Here is a 23,726-nt window from a genome sequence, read left to right as displayed (position 1 = left end):
CGAATAACTTTACAGACGTTTTAAAGTTAGTTTTTATTTCGCAGAGTAGCGATGAGCCATGAATGTAGAAGTGTTAGCTGTAGACTGTAGAGTTAGGGTATTCAACAGGTTATAGGAAGTGCTAGTCCAGCCTAGGGCATCTCAAAATCACTTGAACCTTGTTTGCAATGGCTAGGCTAGTCAAGAATAAGCTCAATACCGTACTAGTTAAGTTTGTCTCCAAAGCAATTTTGTTAGTTTTTTTTAATACAGCTTAGGAATAGGCCTACATCAACTTTTAAACAAACATTGAATGCATTTTTTCAAAATTTGGAGTAAAAACATGCTCAGAACGCACTAAATTCAATGCAATTTTTCTGGGGGGGGGACCCCCAGACTCCCCCCTAAAATCGTTTGCCTTCTGCTAACTCAGCGACGGGCTTCGCCCCCCGGACTACTTATTGCAGCCTCACTGCTCAATAAGTGCTCATAAACAGCACCAGCTGCCGCTGTTGTAGTAGTTTTTTCAATAAAATAAATTACAGTTTACAAACAATTGTTTTACAAACAAATGTTTACAAACAATTAGTTTACAAACAACTGTTTACAAAAAATTTACTTATAACCGTCTTGCCAACTTTGCAGTTTTTCAGCAAGTTTGGCCTTGTTTTTTCGAGTTTGCGTATTTTTCTTTGCGGGTTTCTTGTTTTTTGCCAGTTTAAATTTTTTTAACTTGTTTTTGACAATGAAATTTTTTGTAGTCAACATTGCATCCTTTTTTTAAAAATAAATATTGCATTCTTAAAATAAACGTCAGCATTCTGTCTTTTCAAGGTAATTATTGCGTGGAATAAGTGTTATTCTTGAAATAAACGTCATATACGGACTTTAAAAGTTGAATATAAACTTTGAACTGTCAAACTGCGTGCTTGATATTGATTGGTATTTGTTGCAAATTATTGGATTTGTCCTTGTTTTGGTTTGCCTATATTGAGCTTGTTTTTCAGGTTCACTTGCTTGTTTTTAAAATAACCTGGCATCACTGCTCAGTCTCTTGTACTCTTGGTCTCAAACAGCGTAACCACATATGATGTTTTAACATCAGATCTGATGTTTTGAGCAAACTGTCTGATGTCTGATGTTTTGATGTTGAAATCTGATGTTTGATTTTTTTTCTAGGCAGAGTACTTCTATATACGTACAGTGTATGAATACTGAAGGTTTGTGTTCTCATTAATTTACCGTATTTAAATACGGTATTATAGCATAACTAGCCTTAGGCTTTATGTGTCCACACTCCACAGGCTATTTCTAAGGAACTATTCAGATGTCTAGTCCTAGTTCAACAAAACGCACTCTTCAACAAAATATATGACACCGGTGAAATTCCAACTGATATAACAAAATCTATTTTCATTACAATCCCGAAGAAACCAGGCACAAGAGAATGCGAAGAACATCGCACAATTAGTCTGATGTCCCATATTATTAAACTACTGCTGAGAGTCATCATGAACAGAGTTAGAAACAAATTACACCCAGAAATAAATGAATGCCAATATGGGTTTATGCCTGATAAATTAACAAGGAATGCGGTCTTCATTCTGAAAAACCTCGCTCAAAGATCAATCGAAATGCAAAAAGACCTGTACTTGTGCTTCATCGACTATAAAAAAGCTTTTGATAGAGTTCAACATAATGAAATGTTATGCATGCTCGACAGAATTGGAATAGACGACAAAGATCTAAGAATCATTCAAAATTTATATTACGAACAATCAGCTGCTATCAGGATAAATGATGACTGCAGTGACTACACGCCCATTCAGAAAGGAGTAAGACAAGGTTGTGTGCTATCACCTGACCTTTTCTCATTATACAGCGAAATAATTTTAAGACATATTGAAGATGAAAGAGGTATTAGTATTGGACGAAACAACATTAACCACATACGATATGCTGACGACACCGTTTTGATAGCCGACTCGGACGTAAAACTGCAGAACATATTAGATATTGTGTGTACGAAAAGCAAGATATTTGGCATGGAATTAAATAAAAAGAAAACAGAAACAATGGTCATAACAAAGAAAAAAGCAACCGAAACTCCTATTTGTAATTTATCAGTTAATGGAACAATTCTTAAACAGGTCCAAAAATCTAAATACCTCGGTACTATGGTGAATTGGGATGCAAGAGACGAAACAGAGCTCAACATAAGAACAGCCCAAGCAAAAGCAAGCTTTCAACAAATGAAACCAATTCTTTGCAATAAAAATATCTCTTTCAAAACAAGATCTAGAGTTTTAAAATGCTATATTTATCCTGTTTTTCATTACAACTCTGAAACCTGGAATATTTCAACAAAAATGGCAGAAAAGATTAATGCTTTTGAAATGTGGTGTTTCCGTAGAATGCAACGCATTTCATGGCTGGCAAAGAAAACAAATTAAGAAATTCTACACCAAGTAAACCAAACCAGAACTCTGTTAAAAAGTATAAAAACCAGACAATATAAATTTCTCGGCCATGTAATAAGAAAGCAAAAACTGGAGCATCTCTCTTTAACTGGTAAAATTTTTGGAAAGCGGGCACCTGGCAGACAAAGACAAACACATCTGGAACAATTTAACGACAAAACAGAAACAATTATCCATGCAACATATAATAGGAACATTTGGTCTAATTATTCATCTGAGGCCGTCGATGCCTGGTTCAGGCAAGGCAATTGAAGAAGAAGAAGTCCTAGTTATTCGGAAAGTGCTGGTGAACCAATTATTAAAAATAAAAAAAATGGAATATTCACAGAGTTTTAACGAGCGCTGGCTCGAAAATAAGACCTACAGCCACAGCAGCAGATGAGAGAATTTTTAGTGCTGTAAATGCAGTGAAGACGACAACTCCTTGCACATCAGTTAATTTCACGATCCAATGGAGGGTGCACAAAGTGGAAGCCCTCAATAAGTTTAATTCAGGATATGGAAACTGGAGGACCATATCGACGATAACGAAGAATAATACACAACCACTTTGTATTATTCTGCAGTAAGGGAACGTTCAAATATTACGTAACGCCTTCGAGGGGGAGGGGGGGGGGTTTATGAAAGCGTTACGTTAGCGTCACATCGGGGGGGAGGGGGTTCAAGCAAAACGTTACGTAACGCTTTCGAGTACGGAATGGTAGTTTTTTGTGCTGAATTCGTAGTGAAAAAGCGTTACATGGGGGAGGGGGGATTGAAAAAAGCATTACGTTGGCGTTACATGGGGGAGGGTGGGGTCAAAAATTCGGAAAAAAAGCGTTACTTAATATTTGAACGTTCCCTAATAGCATTACGAATACTTGATGTTTAAATGCACAGTTTACGCAAAATTCACGGCTTGTGTTTGCCTATTTTATTCATGCAGGTATTCTGTTAGGTTAGGTATGAGAAACTTTCAGATTATTATTGCAAATTTGCAATCAATAAGATTTTGAGTCTGATGTTAGTTTGGAACTTTTTGGAAAAAATCTGATGTTTTGGAGACTTGAGTCAATGGGAACACTGGTCTCAAACCTGTCAGGGTTATCAGTATCACTTGAAGGAAAATTTTCTAGATTTCTAAGTTTTCAGGAAATGATACTTTCGAAGTTATTTGTTATAGTTATTTTGCAGACAGATGTTAATGTATTTGTTGACAGTGACAAAAGTGCAATAAGCTGTTCTGGAAGTGAACAATTTCACAAATCACGTACTCACAGGAAATCAAATTAACCACCAGTCTAAATTTTGGGGCCTGGGATCCCATTGCCCCAAATTATACTTTTACTGGCTCTTAGCATAGATACCTATTTTTTATTGCACTATTGTTTAGCGTATATATACAGTTAATGTCTAAAATTTTTATTCAATGAAACATTAATCAAACTGTTTACGCTTTGATTTACATAACTATCAAATTAGAAAAATTATGTCTGAACCAACACCTTGGATTAACCTACAAGCTGAAGAGTTAAATGGAGGTGCACAATCTTCCCAGGACACACTTTGTAGCCAAAATTTTGAAGGTATGCTATTTTTAATTCTTTAAGCGACCAAACCTGTCTAGGTTGGATGATGCAAATGTTTTATCAGAATTCACATCTCAATTTAAACCTATCATGTGTTTTTATTTGATGGTAAAAGGTTTGATTTTGTACAAGTTCGTCTTGTAACCATTACTCAGACCATGGATTTCAGGCCTCGAAATTTGTACTTTTTTCTGGCGGTCAAGCATGTCCTACCGGACTGGCCCTTTCAGCGGACATTTAATATCTCAACCGGACATTTTTTTGCATACGTAGATTTTGCACAAAATTACACTACAGTATTGTGTAGTCGTACGTTTGTAGAAGATTTTCTACAACAGAATAACTCTGCAATGGTTGATGGCTTAATTAACCGACCCTGAAGTATACTGGAGCAGATTGCTTGCAAATAAATCAGTGTGTTAATGACAGTCGTGTAATGACGCAATAAACACAATTGAAAACAACAATCCAAATTTCCTCATTACAAAAGCAACTACGATCACTTATTCCGTGGTTTTTGCGTTATAGAATCGCTGTGCCAAGCGATTACTGCTGGCGCGGGGTCGTAAATCTCCAGCTCAGGACCGTCCAGACAAATGCGCATTAGTGACTCAATAGTGTTAGCCCTCAATAGTGTTAGTGTTAACTAATTAACACAATAGTGTTAGTCTAACACCCTCCCTTCTGTGCAGAAATTCTATTTCTATCAGTATCAGCGTGAATAAGGTCGCCACTTTTGCCTGAGCACGTGCGGAACCCAGCTGAGACTTGCTTCTCTGTGACGTTTCTTTTTAACAAACGATCAATGTAACAATCCTCAATTCCTCATTGTCAAAATTAGAATACATATCCTGCCGAAAAGTTCAGACAACTTTATTTCAAGGCAACATTGCAAGGCGTTGAAATGATGTAAAAATGGCTACTTTTGCCATCAGCTTGTTAACCACGCCACTCTAATGTGATCTTTAAAGCAATTGCCTGTACTATTAATTGTTTCAGCTCCGTATTTGTTCGCGTTAAACAAACAATTGTAACAATTCAAATTTAAAATATATTTTTGCTGCAATAGCTCTATTTTTGTCAAGAATTTTGCGGCGGTCATTTATGACCGACCAATGAGTCGGCTTCGGCAGACATTCGAGGTCATTCCGGAGGTCATGACCGCCGGAATTTTGAGGCCTGGATTTGTAGAACTACAAAACAACTTTGTTTTCATTCAATTTCTAGATTTTTTAATGCAAAATATCTGTAACATTTCTACGGTTTAATAAGAATCACAATAGGAATCGTTTTTAAAAAATTACTTGACTATTTCTTTGAATTGTTTCTTTTTATATTGTGTTGTTTTAATGATCTGATGCTTGTTGTAGGCAGGGCAAGTATTTACAATTTACAAATGATTCAAAAGTTAAATCTTGATTCACAGAAGTTTGATGTTGTTGCTGTAAATAACTAGTAAATTGCTATTTTGTTTGTAGGTATTGCATTTTATATATATACTTGCTTTTAATGTTTGTTTTTACAATTTCATGAGCATAATTTTTGTTATGTAATGGAATGGCACAAGTTTTATAGAAAGAATAGCGGATAGGAAATTAAGATACTATGGTTTTTTCATGTGGTACGATAAATTTATTATTGCCTTTTCAGGTTATGAAAACAGAAGCCAAAACTCTGCCATGCTCCATGAAAGTATTCAAACCAATGAAGGTGTATCTTTACCCCATGGTGACTCTGCTGTACATCAAATGTCTGACTTTTGCCAAGAGAATTATAGTCAAAACGTGACGGAGGGACATGAACCGTTGAACTCTACAGTTTCCAGTCATTCTGTGTACATCAATGAAGATGCTCAGATGATGGGATCAGAAGCTTTCAATGGACTTTTAACTTTAGAGAGTCCTTATAACATGACAAGTCCTGGATGTGAGCCTGGGGATATTAGTAGTCCATTTGAAGCTATGGAATCAGATGGGTTAAATGATACTGATGATTTTATGTTTTCATCATCAAGCACAAATATGAGGCGTCGGTTTCAAAATATATGTCCACAAGACACTGTTAGTACAACAACTCCAGGAGGATCTTCTGATGATGATCCATATTCTTCAAGTGGAAGCAGAAAAAAGAGGCGTCGAACTAAGAAAGAAATGCACCCGTCCCTAAGTTTTACACAAGATCGTTTTAAGCACTTTTCTCACAGTTCACAAATTTCTCCTGTTTCTACATCTCATGCTCTTGAAAGTGAAAGCGATCAAACCGGCATTCCACAAGGGGTCAACTTGGTTTCTCGTAACGTAAACCCACAAACCATTACAAACACTTCTGATCCGAGTTTATTCAACCAGATACTTGAAGCAAATAGAAGACTTTCAAATGCTTCAGAAAGTAACCAAAGCTCTATGAATTGCTCAAGGTATTATTTTCTTGGAAGATATGCCAGTGGATGTTTTCCATAAATATATCCTTGAATATATTTACAATAATATTTAAGGATTGGCTACTTATGATTGTACAATGTACAGGTTTATGGAAAAGAAAAGTAGACCCTGGTTCTTTTCACATTACCCTGACACAAGTGTGTGTAACTTTGTAGCACCTGCTAACTAAACAAAGTTTTTATTTTGGTGATCATAGCTTTTCTCAAGTCTGATATAATAGGCTAGTCTTGATTGTGTTTTGTATGCTTTCAATTATTGCAAAGCAACCAAGTCTATCTACTTTCCCTAACTTTTTTTTTTTTTATAATGAGATACGGATAATAGTGACAGCTAGGACGCATTTAGTTTTTGTAAATGTAATTATTAATTTGCATTTCAGAGAAATCAATGGCGAGACTGATTCCTCAATGTTTAGCAGAGCGACTGTCGGAACCTCAAGCAATGGTTTTTCCGTTTCGAAACCAGCTCAAGCGAAAAAGTCCTACGATAATGTATACCGAGACCCTTATAAAAGTTATGCTTCTCTACAAGCTGTTTATCCCTCTTCGAACAATGGCTGCAGTTTGGACATATTAGTTCAGCCTGAAGAGCAACACCGGGCTCGGTATCTGACTGAAGGAAGCAGAGGTCCTGTGAAAGATAGATCACAACAAGATTATCCCCAGATTCAGGTGGTTTGGGTGTATATACAAAAAGCATTTATTTTCAGTTTAAAATGTTGTGAAAATACTTTCATCATGTTTTATAGTTGGACCAATCGTATTAGATATGGTGCCATAATGCTTTTTTGTTTTTAAAGTGTTTTTTTTTTAAACCTTTATGAGTTTATTTTGGAGCGCAATCTCACAGTGTTTTACTTATTCATGTTTTTTTATAAATTACTTTCCTTTAAAAAAACTAATAATGGCACAAACACAATAGGCTAAGTTAGATTTAGCAGTTTAGAGTTGGATAACAACAACCAAATGTCCAAAATACATTTTGTGATCACTGATGAACGTGCAAAGGAGCAAAGTATAAAATAAGTTCAACTGGTTTTGTTACTTTCCATTTTTTTCCATTATCTTGTCTGCTCTATAGATTTTGTTTGCATTCTTTATTTGCAATAACTTTGCTTTATATGAGAACTCATACTCTCTGTATTCTATATATATATATGGTGCGTCTTTAGTGGTTGATTGGTGGGCATTGAATGTGTCTGATGTAAATCAATCTGTAGCCTATGTTCCAGAATTCTCCACTAAAACCGATGACAGGTGTATGTAACTATTAAAATTGTTGCAAACAAAGGTTGCTGTTTTTACTTCGTTTCAACGTTATCAGACGCTGATCGTATCATTCTGTCAAGTAATATTGATCTTCACTTTCATCAACTCACTTCACATGTCTTATCAATCAGTTGAAGGGTTACACTGGAAAGACCACGCTGAGCGTTTTTGTGGGATCTGACTCTGATGACAAGGTTCGCCCACATGGCTTCTATCAAGCGTGCAAGGTGACAGGTAGGAATACCACGTCATGCGAAGAAGTTGAGATTGAGGGAACAAAAGTAATTCGTATTCCCTTCGACGCTCAAGATGTCATCAGGTAGAAATGACGATATGGGTTTAAATTCCTGTCACAGGCGACAATAATCGCATGTTACATATGGAGTATTGCCACATGTTACTTGGCATTCGTGACTTTGGCTGACATTTAGTGTTGTAACCAGCTGGTTAGTTCCCTGTGTCCGCTTTTGAAATCGTAATATGTTTTTGCTTGACATTTAAAGGCTAGGATGTAAGTTGACCGCCTGTATGGGCTTGTTATTTCAATAACAAATATAGCTAAAGCTGTATTGCACCCCTAACACATATCGTTCATATGTTTGTTCCAAATTTCCGTGTAGGTCTTTAATGTAGTGCGATACGGTATCTATTTTCGAATTCTATTTCAATTGTAAGAAGATTTCATCTGTGTACAAAATGAAAAAGTGTCTGAAATTCTTTCTTGTGTTCTTTCGTTTTTATGTTGTTGCACGTTTCTTTGACGCAATATTATTATACCTTATCAATGTCACGGTGTTGTGATTCTTCAAAATATTTGTTTTGACGTCACCGTCAATTTTGCAGTGTTGATTGTGTGGGCATTTTGAAACTGCGCAATGCGGATGTTGAATTTCGCATTGGGGCAAATCGGGCAAAGAAACGAAGTCAAACGGTCCGCTTGGTCTTTCGTGTTGCCCTGGACAACCTGACTGGGCTTGACGAGCAAAACCCATGTATTCTGCAAGTCGTTTCGCAACGAATTAACTGCAGTAAGTAAAGATTGAATGATGATACATTTTTGTGTGAATATGATATGAGTACTGAAGATTTCATGACGTTTTTTATAATCGTAGTTAAATTGTGTTTTGCACAAAGTTTGTCATCGTAAATAGTAGTTAATCACCTTCAGGTTAAGTAAACAAATACAGTAGGCCTAGAGGCTGTTTTCCATAAAATCTTGCCACTCTCTTTTACACGATTTTATCAATCCACTCCTCTTGGTTAGATGTGACCGACTTAGCACCGGTTCCGTATGGTTGTTCATTATTGAACACAGTGTAGTTGCAAATCACAGGACGGAAAAGCATTCCGGAATTAACAAAAATGAAAAATAGAACAAAATGGAGGTCACAGCTGATAAAGCATGTTAAAGAAGAAATATTTGCACTGTCACTCACGGAGACTGTTTGGCCATTTCATAACTTTCTGACTCAATTGCCTCTATCATGTGGTTGGCAGTGTTGACGCTGCAAAATCCCAGTCACCAAATCGGTCCCTTTTTCTGATTGATTTTCTACATCGAATCGATGTAGAAAAACGACTTATTGGTAGGCTAGAATGTTATTTTGTCACTCGGCAAAGTAAATATTTATTTTGTCTTTCCAATTGCCATTTCCACAATGCATTGTGCAATGCGAAATATGCTGTTTCAACCCAATGTGGTGAAATCTGAAAATATCTCATTTAACGAGCTGGGAAAGATCGCGCCATTTTATTTGTTCATCAACATCTTGATTTCAGCTCAGCCGCGTGGTCAACCCGAGATAACAAAGAAGAGCTTGGAACGATGCTCAGTTGAAGGAAACCAAGAAATGTTCATCATTGGCCGAAATTTTCATAAAGGAACAAAAGTCATATTTCAAGACTCAGAAGAACCTGATAGTAGGAGGGCGTTGAGATTTCTCGCTTGATTGTTGATTCACATAGTCGATTTTTGCTCTGTTTATTCTTAGCTGCGCTGGAAACTTATGAAAATGTTTATTTACTGAAATAACAAGTTTGTTAACTCATGTTTTAAAAATGCTTCTACGTTCTGCATCTCAACTGTAAAACTTCCCCTTTAGTTTTTTGTTTTCGTTCTGCCTGGCTTATCAATTTATCTTTAGCTGGATAGTCTAATTTTGCAATGTTGGTAGAATCACAGCAGCAGGACCAGTTCTTCCCTTCAAAGAAATAAATCTTCTGATTTTTAAAACAAATTTCTTGTTTTAGAAAGTCACTGGCATACTTATGGAACAATAGACAGAGATACGTTCAATCAAGTACGTTTAATTCTAAAAATAGTTTTATTATTTGCCAATATCTTTGCGAAATGTTGGGGGATTGCGCAGTTCTGAATGACTTATGGTCACTGATGTCAGTTCACAAGATGTTAAATTCATGTGTGTTGTTCAGTCTACTCTTGTTTGTGATCAGTGATCACACTGTGCAAATACATCACAGTAACAATGAAACTATGCTTTTTCAATCGATGAATGTCTACTTAAGTTTTTATGCTACTGTTTGCTAATATTGCTGGCAAGCTATCAAACGCTTTTATACCTACCAAAATAGTATTTCAACCATAAATCCAATGTAACAAAATTGCATTAATTACAAAAGGTGAAATCTTTGTCTAGCCCCAGTAAAAAAAACGACGTGTGTTTAAACTTTAGGTTTCTAGTCGGTGAAAGAATCGGCATTGTAAGATAATCTTGGGTCACAGTAATGTGATTTGAATCAGCCTAGTTGTGCTTGTGTCAGGATTAGATTAGTGTGCTTGCTTTTTGTAGAGTTGATACTTGGTACACACACATCGGAGGCGACATGAAAGCAGGGTTGTCGGTATTTTACCCGACCCAAAAAAACCCGGGTGGGTTTTTTCAAAAAAACCCACTTAAAAAAACCCAAAAAAACCCATAAAAAAACCCAGAGCATCATATTTGTCCAGTTTTTATTAGAAAATTGAAAAAATGAACAAAAACACTACAAGGCACTTAAAACAAACTTTAAATTAGGACTTAAGGATGTGATTGTGAAGTAAATTTTCAAGAATAAACTGAAAACGCAGTGGATATTGTACACTTGTACAGTACACAGAAATCAAGTAATGCCCCTTTGTGTATACTACACTAAAACTCATTTATGCAAGAAGGTCTTATAGTTAAACTGCTGAAAGTACTACTCTACTGTAGTCTGTATATATGATGTGAAATGCAATTTAGGAGGCTATTTACCAATTACAGATTCTGCGAAGCAGGACATTAAGGCGCGAACAAAACGGCGCAGACATAACGGCGCCAAAGTCAACGCAACAAGTTCAATTTATAGAACGATAATACTCTGCAACCATAACGAAAGTTTATGTGTGAATAAGGATTTTTGGAGCTGGTATACAAGTCCCCCCCCCCACCACCCTTGGCAACTCATGACAAAGAGGAATTGACCAAAAAATGTTAACAAAATGAGGAAAAGGTTCTGAGCTGGTTACGTTGACTTTGGCGCCGTTTTGTCTGCGCCGTTTTGCCTCTGCGCTGTTTTGTTCGCGCCTTAATGTGGTGGACCGCAGATTCTGGATTCTAACGCTTGGCTGTTTCAGAGCATTTGCCTAAATGGCCATTGGCCACGCAATCGCTCAATTGCTCATCCATTACTATATATAGTATGTATATATAAATGATAAAAAATATTTAAACATGATGGCATAAATGCTCCTTGCCTTCAAATCTAAAGCAAATGATGCAATAATGTGATTTCTACCACGGTAGCATCAACTTGGTATAGAAATCAGTGGATATGCAACATCCAACTTGATCTTGAAATTAATGGATGATGCAACATTCAAGCAACAACAACCTTAGTGCATTATTTTATTGAGTTATGCAAGCATGTACTGTGAGTGAAAGGCACTTCATTCGTAAAAAGTAGTTTTGAGGTGAAATAAGCATGAATCTACCTTTTTTTGCATCTTTTTTAATAAAACCCAAAAAAACCCGGGTTTTTCTCAACCCTGCATGAAAGTAGATGTTTTTTATATAAGATTAGATGTGACTAACATTGAACATTCACAGGAATGCTTGTCTACAAACATTTTGTTTCTCATTATCGAAGTAAACTTCTTTAGGACCATGATAGCCGATGTCCCCATGATTTCCACACTGGTTAGTCGGGTTGATTGCCTCCTCACATGTTTTCTGAAAACTAAACGAATGATACACCATCCGATATATTTTACTGCGTTGTATTTGTAGTCTACTTATTTCAAGTTTGATCTAGATAATGCTCAATCTTTATTAAGTTATGATCGCTTCGCATTAATGCGACAGTCAGGACTATTAGGGCGATTGCGTTATCCCACGAGTTTGTTACGTGTTGTTCCTGCTTTTCCATTCATGATATTTCCTCTAGAAATATCTCAAGTGGTCACGTCGGCAAGCCATGGTCGTGGTTCTGTTATGGTGGTTGTTGTCCTTGAGCGAAAGAATTTCAAGCATGCGGTTACGTTCGCAGTGCCATGAAGTATGGAAACTATGGCGCTTGCCAACACATTTTGCAACGCCAATGTCAGTTTACATTTTTACAACGACATGACATTGGTCACTTTTCCAAAAAAGTTACTCAAGCTTTATTAGAAAAAAGCTTTGGCTTTGCCGCATGACTTGTAGAAAAGCTAGGTAATTAATCAAATTATTCATTTTTTTTTACTGGAAAGTGGGTAGATGGATTAAAATTCTTATGTTGTTTGTTATTCTGTGTTGGTGGAGTACACCAGGTTTGATGTTGTTTTCAGTGGAGTTTAGATGGTGCGATATATTATATTTTACAAAAAGTTGCCATAACTGTTTAAAATGGCCTGGACCGGTGAACACCATTTGTTATTCTGTTGTGTTAAATTTTATATAAAAAAAATGTGGTGTTAGAATAATATTTAAAGCAGTATAGATTTTTGATTGGGAACAGGATCGTGACCGTTTAGTTTGAAAAGAGTTTTGAAATTTCATATTTTATTGAAATCATCCACAATGAATGTACGGTTTTCTTCGGTCCAGGTTCCAGGTCCTAATTTTGCCTGCACAGTCATTCTGTACAGTAAATTGTCCTCAGACTTGATTGTTGTGTTACAACTTCTAAGTCATGTTACCACCCCACTGAAATGAGCTTTCGCTATCTTAGTCTCATCTTGTCGTTCGCGTTCCGGCCTACCACGATCAAGCCATCACAAAGTCTGTCAATGTGCAGCTCTGTGTGGAATTTAATGGAAGAAAATGTGATCCTCACAGTTTCACGTACGATCCAAGCCCAACGGTCGCTCAGAAGGAAGATTCATCAGAACCGGAAGTTAAAGAAACAAGTAATGACGTTTCCAAAACCTATATTTCAATGTACCGTATGAGGTTTTGTTACTATATTTTTGCTTGGTGTATTGCAAGCGATCATTGGTACGGTGCTATGCGCTAACCTACGGCGTTACGAAATATTGAATATCTAATGTAAGTATGGTATTCCTTTATTTCATAGTAACCGCTTACAACATCTTGAGCTCAGTTAATGTAGTCTCCGTATGTTATACTGTACTTCACTAGCTCATTAATTAATACCTGTCATAGTTGCATCTAATGTTTCTGTTTATCTTCGCTTTTACTGTTTCAAAATCATGTGCATGTAAGTCAGCGGCCGACTGTGGCGAGACTGTAGTGGCATACAGCTGTTACACTGAAAAACGGAAGATAAGCAATCACATAAACGCCACTAAGCACAGCCTTGATGGGGCCAAAAGATCGAAATACTTGCTTTCTTGCCCCTTAGTTCTTGTCCATAATCGCCTGGATTTGTGCAAAAAACGCCATACTGCCACATTTACGGTTCTATTTCAGCTGAAAACACCCTAAAAAACATTCTGGACAATGCGAAAATTGATCGAAAGGTTTTGGAAGCCTTGTTCGCTCAGTTATTTCGGTCCGCTTCTCCAGATGACGAGTCCAAGGACGTCAAGCCGACGATATTAGGTAGGACCTACCTGGTAGGGCGTCATGGGTTTCGATTTGATTTCAAAAACGTTTGTATGAAGATCGCATGTCGGACTTTTCTGACCAATTTTCACAAATTTTCAAAGTACGATTGGCATTTCTTGTGTCACATTGCTTAGCTTTTTCATTTTGCTTTTGTTTATAAAAACTGACCGATTTGTGCTTTGTCTACCGGTAGTATGTAACTGATATCCATTTGGACATCTTGTCATGTTTTTCGTTTCAGAATCGTCGCATATCAATTCAACAAACGTTGGAAAACCTTTGATGGGCGACTCTGAACAGCTCAGCAAAGTTCAACAAATGTTGTACGTGGCCAATTGCAGCAGCCTCTCATCAAGCTCACAGGCGACGTCAATGCAAACGGCTTCCACTCCAAACGCCATGATAAACATAACTTCTGCAACTTTCTCGAACGATTCTGTGCTCATGACATCACAACAATCTAACCCTGTTACATCCGGGAGACTAGTCGCCGAAAATGTTCCCGCTACATTTTTTCGAGGTCAGCAGCAACAAAATTCCACTCATACGCCGATGCTTGCAATGTCAGTTCATTCTACTTTTGCTCCTTCCAATCTAAGCCCGATCGTCAAGACAGAGGCAGGCGTTCTCAGTATATGGCCAGACGAATCGGTATCGTTTCCCAATGGTACTGAGGAAATCCAGCAACAACAGGCAAGATCGGGATCGTTCGCGTTGTCACAACATGCCACGACGAGTATGAGCGATGCTTTATTTTCACTCTCGCAATCTGCTAATCACGTGACTGGAGCCAGCCAAGCGTTTCTAGTTTCCGTGAATCAGTCAAGTCGGTGTCTCTCGGCGGTCAGCAGTCAGACTGAAGCCAACCGATCAACAGTTACCGGTGTTCCTCAGCCAGCAAACACATTAAGACAGGAAATGACAACCAGCAACACCACGCTTGCACCAGCGTCAAATTACCAGTCTGATCAAATCAGAGAATCGGCTCCTGACTTGACTTTCAATGAGAACTTCGCCCCACAAACCTCATCTTCAATGTTTGAAACTACTTTTTCTATGCAACAAGATGTCATGACGCAGGCGTCTGTTACTACGTCAGGATTTAACCCACAGGCCTCTAACGTGTCGATGCAGCAAGGGGGCCAATGGTTATTACCGCATGAAATTGCTGCAGGTCACAACAGACTTTCTTCAGACATTTTATTAACTTCGAGCGCTGCAACAGCGCCAGTGCAACAAGTTGACGTCTTACAATGGCACTCCGCTGAGCAACAAGCTAGCACAACCTCATCTGGTACTTTTCACAATGATAACAAGTTGCCTGGGGTGCAACTTCAGCATTCAAGTTCAGGAGAGCTTTCGTTTTGTAGAACTTCTGACCAAGCTGCCGTGTGTGACATTAAGCAACAAGGCTTTACAATCGGAGATCCAGTGCCAATTGTAAATTCTTCTCAACCAAACAGCTATTTCTCACGTAATTTAACGCGACAAGAAGAAGAAAATAACTCTTTTCAAAACACTTTGGCTCTTCACGAAGGTATTGTAGAGGCAGCCACTTTAGAAGAGGTTAACATGCTCAGCACACTTAGCCCCACAACGGGGATGGGTGACACCGGCTTGTCAATTGGGTTCGACAATAATTTCAATTTGAACGATAGTGATATGATCTTGCCTTCTAAAGTGATGGACCGCTCAGTTTTGCAAACTATCATATCTGACTGCACGAACAGTAGCTTCATTAACCCTGACGATTCAAGTGAGCGTGACTTGGTGGATCACAAACTCCAAGACCCTCTTCCACAAAGTGATTTGGACCTTAACGCCCAAGATCAAGTCCCCAACGCTCTCAACACATCGGCCAATAACTTCAACATTAACGACGCACCGCTTCAAGTCGACCCTCAGCTCGCCTCATCGCCTGTTGTTGATGCGATGCCTGCAGTTCAGATGATAGAGAAGCAGTTCGCGTCGCAAGCACAGACCTTTAACGACTTCATCGCACAGCCAATCATGGTAAAAACGGTGGAATATGAAGCATGAATTTGCACGTTTTCATCATTTTTGTTTCATGAATTAACATAAATTTATTGACAGTAACGTATATCGGCTGACCTACAGGAAAGGTAGTACAGTATTCATAACGCAGCTTCTTTTGAGTGCTAATTCTTATAACGTGTGTTTATTTTTTAACGTTGGCAACTTTTGCCACAAACAATATTTGCAATGTATTGGTACTTACGACTTGCATAGCAATTTTCATCATTTTATGTTGAACCAACGTCATGAGGCTGCTTCGCAACATCCCAGCCAACAAATCATTTATTGTTCTCATTGATTCAACGTCTACAGACGTTGAATTAATGTAAAACTGATTTGTTATGTAGGATAAAAGTCGCAATTTTTATCATAGGATACGAACTTATATCTGGTTAATCCGAACGACGTACATCTTCCGTCGCAAGAAGTTGCCAGATCGGAGATTGGAGCCACTACCACTCCACCAGGAGGCGCAAGTGAGCACACATCGCAGAATCAACAGGTGGGCAGGGATTGTTGTCCTCCATAAGCTTAAAACTCTTCATTATTAAGTTTCACGCACACAATGCATGTTCTGCTGCTAGGCTGAATGTCTGATTGCTTGCTGCCATTCATTTTAAAATAGACCATCTCGCAAGAGCATTGAGCCCGCGTGAAATACGCCATTGTTCAATGGCCGGCCTGCCCTTGTGAAAGCAAGTCGATTGCAGTCAATATTAATCACCATTTTAATAAATTGATTTGAGATCGAAAGCAAAAAGCAGTCATGTTATTTAAGCTTCAAATTGTAAATTAGAACGTAAATTTGTTGGCATCTATGTTCTATATCCAGCAAGTGAACGCCAGCACGTAAGCATCCCAATTGCGTATTCAGTAAGCTAGTGTGATTTTGCGTGCGTAATTCTAAATCTGAACACTGCTGTTGCTGGTTGAAACTTTAAACAGCTTGTGTATTTCTTTAGTGTATATAATACAACCTGCTTGCAAAATTTTTTTTTCGCATCGTTTCCGACGTTTAAACGACGTAAAAAGTACAACTTTTGCTAGTTGGAATAGAATAAGGTAAACCAGTCGTTTACTAAATCTTTTAAATTAACGCGCTTTAAGACTTCATAGTTTTGTTGCTCAAACATATTCTGTTTTCATTATCCAAAAATTGAATGTTCGAGCTTTCACTGAACGTCATTGAATGTTACCTTAATGCAACCTCGCGACTTCTTCGAGCGTTATCAAATTTCCATTCATAGTGATCCACAGCAGCTGGTCACCTGAGCCTGTCAATAGAATCAATCTATTTGATGTGGGTTCAACGTCGTCTGACGTGAAATCAATAAAAGCCTGATTTTTTTTCTTTGAGACCACCTATGACTATGTGTTTATGACATGAGATGTTTTTCCATCAGCCGTTGCATATTGAGCACGCAATTCGGAAGCAGTCTGTTAGACGCAGTGCTCCCCAACATTTTTCAGTTCGCGTTTCACGTTTAATGCAAGTTTTATTGTGCGTTTATCGTTTCCGTATTCGTCTTGGTCGAACCAGTGAAAACAACAATATTATGACGTCGAACGCTTTCTGTCTTTCCTCAACATCTCATATCACCCAAAAGCCACCCACGTCATACCGAAACCTTTATCTTGCTTGATTGTATTGTCTGAGGATTCATGTTTTGGAAAGAGACTTCTCTCTTTTCACAGACAGCAAATCAACCGTTTTTTACATTGATTCAACATCGGCAGATCGATGTAAAAAAACGGTTGATTTGCTGTCTGGGTTTTTGGTATAGCCATAACCTAGCTCATGAGATCCTCACTTTTTACAGTGACTCGACGTTCACATGCATTGCTGGCTGGCTAGCAGTGGTGGATCTCAGCTGAAGTGTGTTGCTGTTTTCAAACCGGCTTTACATTTGCGTAATCCATGAGTAAACAACTAAACATTGTTAATCATGTTTTTACCGAATTTTTCACTTGGCTTGAATTGCTTCACTGCTGATGTTTTCTTTTGGTATGAATGAAATAATTCAACGGCATTATTGTCAGATCTTGTGATTTCTAGATGAATGTTTAAAAACAATTAAGTAAGTCTCATAATAACGCAATTGTGATCATTCATGTTTCAATGTAATGCGTTTCAGAACATAGCTGGGTTCAACCAAAACCTCACTTCAAGCTAAGGCATGCAGCATTGTACTTGGAGTGTGACACTGCACTTAGCTCTTATTCGTTTTTTTACCTCCGACGTGATTCTTGATGACAAATACATGCTTACGATTTAGTTCAATGTTAGAAACTATGTCTGACGACGTTGAACAAAGGAAACTTTTACTTGCTGGATGACAATCATTGGACAAGTTTCGTATTGCGCTGTCACGTGTTTACTGACATAACCTACCAAGCCTGTTGGACGTGCAAGCTCGTTTTTTTGATGCAAATGTGGTTTTCGCCGTCGTGAAAACAGGTTTCCCATTTTCTCAGCAACATGAAATTTTATTACAAAACTGTTCTTCTGTCATTATAATGAGCAGGTATTCCTCGCATACTGTGTTTTGTTTAATTCATACATTTTGTATTAGTGTTGCAATATCATAACCTTGAAATATTGAGGCATTCCCAGCGAAAGAACATCGCCTGTTTACGTTAACGTCGGCTCTTCAGACGCTGCATCAATGGAAAAAAAGGTGATTTTATCGATGAAACTGTGTTTCATTTGCATGTTTCCAGTTTTTTTGACGTTGCATTACAGTTTAATCGAACCTCCGTATTTGGAAGCTTTTTTAACCGGTAGGATTGGCGCTTGATTGCGTAGACTCGTGTTAATTATTTTTCGATTGAGACAATCACACTTCAACAAGCCGGAGACTTCATTCTGTCAATCTCGGTTACAGGACGTCTGCGTCAGCGATTTAAGCCCTTACCACTTTGCGAAACTGCCAGGGTTAAGCTCTCAAAGAAGCTTTGTCAGTTTGAGGCTAAAAATTCCCACAGTCTTTTTAGTCACTAAAGGTCATTAACATTGCAACAGCCGCTTTGTGTTCGAACTCATTAGCACTTCACGAATTCGATCCTGAAATTTAACATTTCAGTGTTTTGCGAAAAATTCTTCTAGAGTTGTTTCGTTATGCTGACGTAAGCGTGAATAAAGTCGTCTTTGCAATGGCGAACATGAAAAAACGACCTTTTGTCATTTTTGTGATCATTTCGTATGGTACTATTTTTGAATTGTGTTAACATCGTCTGAACTTGTAGCGATTAAAAATTTTCCGATTATATTTCAGCTAAAATCCCGTTTTTTTGCACTGATTCAGCGTCTAGCAGCAAATCAACGTAAGTGATTGATTTTGCAAGCTGGGATTACTTCTGGGAGCGAGGTGGATCTAATTTTGTTAAATTTCGACGTTAGGCTGATAACCAATGTGCCAAATGTGAAATTCTTCAGTTATTTGCTGATCTTGCGAATGGAAACCCTGTTACTTAGTAGCAGCTTTTGTGAATTTTCTAGATATCTTTGCAATGTAGTTGAAAAAGGTGAAAGATTATGCGTGTGTGTTTTTTTAAAGTAGAACTTGGTGTAGTGTTTCCCCTTGCAATATACAAAATAACTTTGCGAAGTATTGTAGATATTAACAGAGTATTTTTAAGCGCGTATAAAGAACATTTATTGCAGAGCTGACATCTTTTCATACAGCCAACTCTTGTATTTTGTTGCGTTTTTTAAGTGTTTCCTATCACTGCTACTATACTTTTATAGTGAATATATTTAAAGCTCCCTTAACTGGCGCCTAAAATAAACGAATTTTTTACGTTCGGTTCGGTATTATCTAGTAATGGTATTGTATGACCACCTCAACGGTGCAGTTCTAACATGCAATGTTGCAACATTTAATTTAAAATAACGCTAATCTGATCAATGCCTTTATGTTTGTAATATTTAACCACAGTTTAATGAGGGAAGCTCACAAGTTTTGCAAATTATTGATAATGTTGTTTGCTAATTTCTTGCGCTGACGTTATGTTTGACATTTTCATTGTTTTAGTTTTTTACGCCTTTTCTTGCCATTCCTTGATTATTTTGTTGTTGGGGGCCAAGCCTCCTTGCTGAATTCTGTCCCAAATAATAAAGTCCATCCTTTTCGAAAGGACAGATTTTGCTCACTGGCATTGCATACAGTCTATCGCGGCATTGTGCATTTGGTAAAAAAGCGTCAGGCGCCATGCCCTTCAACTGCAAGAGTGTTAGTCAGCAAAGTACAAGTTTGTCATGGACACTACAGCAGCCCCTTCCAGGCTTTCCATTCCGACCGCACAAGATTGCAAAGTATACCAAACTACGGCTTTTCAATACATCAAATTGCATGGTTAAAGAATGTTGTGCAACAAATGGAAAAACACTGGGATTTTTAACTGTATCTGCTCTCTGTTGAATATTATATGGTGCTTCTCAAAATTAAACTTTGTTTTACTGTGGCAACTAAACTTATACTTCCTGGAACCGCCTCGTTTTGTTGAGCATCCGTGAATCGAGGCATCTGGTTTCCTTTCAAACCAACTTTACCTTTCAATCTTCCAACACCAGGTTCACATAGAGTCAATGTAACTCCTTGTTTTCTAAGCACGTATTGTTAAAGTGCTGACCAGCAGCATTGCGAAAATAAGTACAGTGCCTGTAATTTAAAGCTACTTAGAAAGTTGGAAATAGCAGTAGCAATTAGTGTGCTGTCCTAAGTGATCCTTTATCCATTTGAATATTCGTTTGGAGAAAACAAGATGTTCTATTGTTTACATGTGGACGAGACGTAGGCTTTATACTGTACGCATTTATTGCATTTGTATATTTTAAAAATCATTTTGAAGTGTTGACATACAGTATCTACATTCTACAACCTGTTGGATGATTGTACATTGAAGATGCAGTCGCCACCAGACATGGGCGGATCCAGCAAGTAGTCTTGGGGGGGGGGGGGATTTCACCAAAACATAGTGATGCGTGGTCACATTAACCCAACATTGCAAATATGCAGAAAATAAAGCAAAGCTAATTTGCGGTGTTTTAGGGCAGTGCTTCTTAAACTTTTTTAGTTTTGTTCACCCCTAGCATCTATCTCCAGATTTCCTTCACCCTTGTCTCATGATATGATAAAACTATCTCGTCTATATACAACAGCAGAAAATGAGTAAGGTTGTTTCAATTTTTGTTAAGATCAACTCAAGCTAGGTTTTACCATTGCAATCTACAATTTCTCGAGTCCAGAGATATAAAGCTACAAAACACAGTCACCAAATTTTTGTACTTATACACTTAGTGCAAAACAACTTCACTATTACAATAAGCAAAATAACAACAGTTCAGTAGTCGATTTACAGCAGAAAATTGTTTACTGGTGACTAGGATGCTCCTGAACTTTCGCAAGTAGTTTTTCAAATCGCGGCTGAACCAATCTAATACAGGGGTTCTTAAACTTTTTTTTTTAACGCGGAACCCTTAAAAAAAATTGGTTTGCGTGGACCCCCTTTATGGCCTAGTCCGAGAAACATATTTGATCAGCATGAATTAGACATAACGCAATAAAATTAAAATGAATTGGTAACAAAATTTATTTCTATTTGAATAAGGACTTTCTAATGATCATCCTTTTAAGGTGAAACAGGCTGTCAAGGGTTCAGAGAGTAGTAACTATATTTGATTTGAGGTAACAAAATTTTTGTTTTATTAAATTTAAGAAATAGCGAATGCAGATTGTTTTTCAATATCTTCGATTTAATTTCATTAATGTGAAGGATGCTGCTGTTTGTCTTCAACAAGAACATGAAATTGTGGCTTCGTCTTTGATAGGGCAACACGCATGTCATTCTTTGCATCCAACCGGTTTCGACTCTTTGTTTTGATACTTAGCCTATCAAGGATGAAAATCCTGACTCACATAAATATGTAGTCGCAAAAGGGATTATAGCAGCAGATTATAGGCTGTCTTTACCAAAAGAGGATCTGCATAAACCTTTCACAATCTTAACCTAGCCTAACTGACGTTTAGCTTAGTTGCAACTGATAAAATTTTGCATGTTCAAATTGCGGAAAAAACAACAATGTGTAAAGTGACGTATGGGCTAATAAACGTAGGCTACGGTAGCTTACGTAACAAAAAACAGTAGCCTACAATGCGATAACAATTATCTGGAAACGCCAAACTAAAAATCATCAGCGTTGTTTGAACTCAATCTCTTTTCTTTTGAAAATTTTATTCCATTCTTGAAATTATATGATATATAGTATCACGGGCTCCGTTAGAGGGGGGGCCGCGGGGGTGATTACCCCCCCACCAATCGGAGTGGGGGGGGTAACTAATGCAAAATTACCCCCCACTAATGTAGAGATAAAAACTTCATTTTTAATATATTTTTTACTTTTGTGTTTTATTTTCATGTTTTTATTTTGTTGCACAATTTTTGAGGTTTTTGCTGGGAAACTCCGACTCGTAAGACAACGCCAAGTCATCTATGGCCAATCTATCCTGTCAAAAATATACGTATCACAATGCGTTATGTGTGACGTCATAGTTTCTCACTGCTACAAACTGTTTAATTTTGCTTTGACCACTCACGAACGAAACCCACTACAGTTGCACTGTTTCAATGTCTTTATATTTTCGGTTGTTGTAAAAGTTAATGCATTTTAGCTTTTATTTTTTTCTGGATTGAACGTAGGCCTAGACTCCAGATGCTGAAACTTTTCCTTTCACTGTGGATGTTATGGCATAGGTCAGCGTGGTCCAACTACAGGCCCGCGGGCCGCATGCGGCCCGCGGATAGAATTTTTGCGGCCCGCGAGCTTTCACAATATTGATTTAATTTGTATTCATGTTACAGAAAGTAATTTTAATTAGAACAAGTATAGCATTTGGACAAAAAGTGTCAAAAATTTAATTCAAAGTTGTAGACAGCAGGGCCTATGCTGTTTCAACCTATCAGGTCTCGTCAGTACAACTGGGCTTCTTAAAGGCTGATATATACCTAGTGTTAAAGGCTGATATGTACTTTATGTACCTAAACTTCCTGTGCAATCTTGCTTTCCTTACAGACATGACAATGCACATGAATGTGTTAAACTTAAATTTGCAGGGGCAAAATGAAACCTCAGAGTGCTTCTGGAAATTAGTCAGCAAGGATAGATTTCCCAAACTGAAAATTTTTGCATTAAAAATGCACTCAATGTTTGGAAGCACATACATGTGTGAGAGTACATTTTCTAGAATTCAGCAAGTCAAGTCTAAAAACAGAAATCGAATGATAGACGAAACACTGGAAGATAGTCTCCGACTTGCTACCACTAACATTGAAATTGATGTAGAAACGATAGTATCAGAGAAACCTCGACCACAGGCATCTCACTGATAGAGCTTTGAAATAAATTTCAATTTGCTATTAATTTTAACAATTTCGATTTTTAACAACTTTAACAATTTTGATTACGCACTCACTATCATTTTATTGGAAATGGCCCGCATGTTGTCACGTTTTTGTAAAGTGGCCCGTAAGTTAAAAGTAGTTGGACCACGCTGGCATAGGTTATCGTGTTGTATTCATGCAACTGTAAATTAAGTTATAGAAAACTTTGGCGTTAACGCGTTTAATCTTTTAAATCTAACCATTTAGCGTCTGATGTGCAAAATTTGAAGGACTTGACCCATGGAAGAATACAGAGAGGAATTTTTGCGTACGTCCCCTCTTTCAGTCAAAATTGTCTCAAAACCTCAAAAAATGTGGCAAATGTTAAAGAGCTTTTGCTCACGATTTTAGATTCGTTGAAATAATTTTTCGATTTTAAATCGTGCTAAAGCGCAAAAATTTTGCGCCTTTGGCGCGAAACATGCCGCCTAAGAGGCTGTATAAGAAACTGAAGCTTTCAGTAATGCGAAGTGGGTCTGGGGGG

General features: G+C 37.7%; 1 protein-coding gene across 1 annotated transcript; it reads left to right on the top strand.

The window, feature by feature from the left end:
- The first annotated feature begins 3,925 nt into the window (after positions 1-3,925).
- LOC145786206 (uncharacterized) lies at positions 3,926-19,950 on the top strand. Its single transcript, XM_082597851.1, has 12 exons — positions 3,926-4,024; positions 5,678-6,443; positions 6,848-7,139; positions 7,868-8,055; positions 8,580-8,764; positions 9,516-9,656; positions 9,987-10,036; positions 12,927-13,104; positions 13,628-13,759; positions 14,007-15,778; positions 16,176-16,304; positions 17,938-19,950. Exons 1-12 carry the CDS (start codon positions 3,928-3,930, stop codon positions 17,974-17,976), a joined length of 3,969 nt encoding a protein of 1,322 aa, XP_082453977.1. The 5' UTR covers positions 3,926-3,927; the 3' UTR covers positions 17,977-19,950.
- The last annotated feature ends 3,776 nt before the right edge of the window (positions 19,951-23,726 follow it).

The sequence above is a fragment of the Aplidium turbinatum genome, chromosome 17 (genome assembly GCF_918807975.1).
Source record: "Aplidium turbinatum chromosome 17, kaAplTurb1.1, whole genome shotgun sequence".
NCBI lineage: Eukaryota > Metazoa > Chordata > Ascidiacea > Aplousobranchia > Polyclinidae > Aplidium > Aplidium turbinatum.
This window is presented reverse-complemented; position numbering and strand designations above follow the sequence as displayed.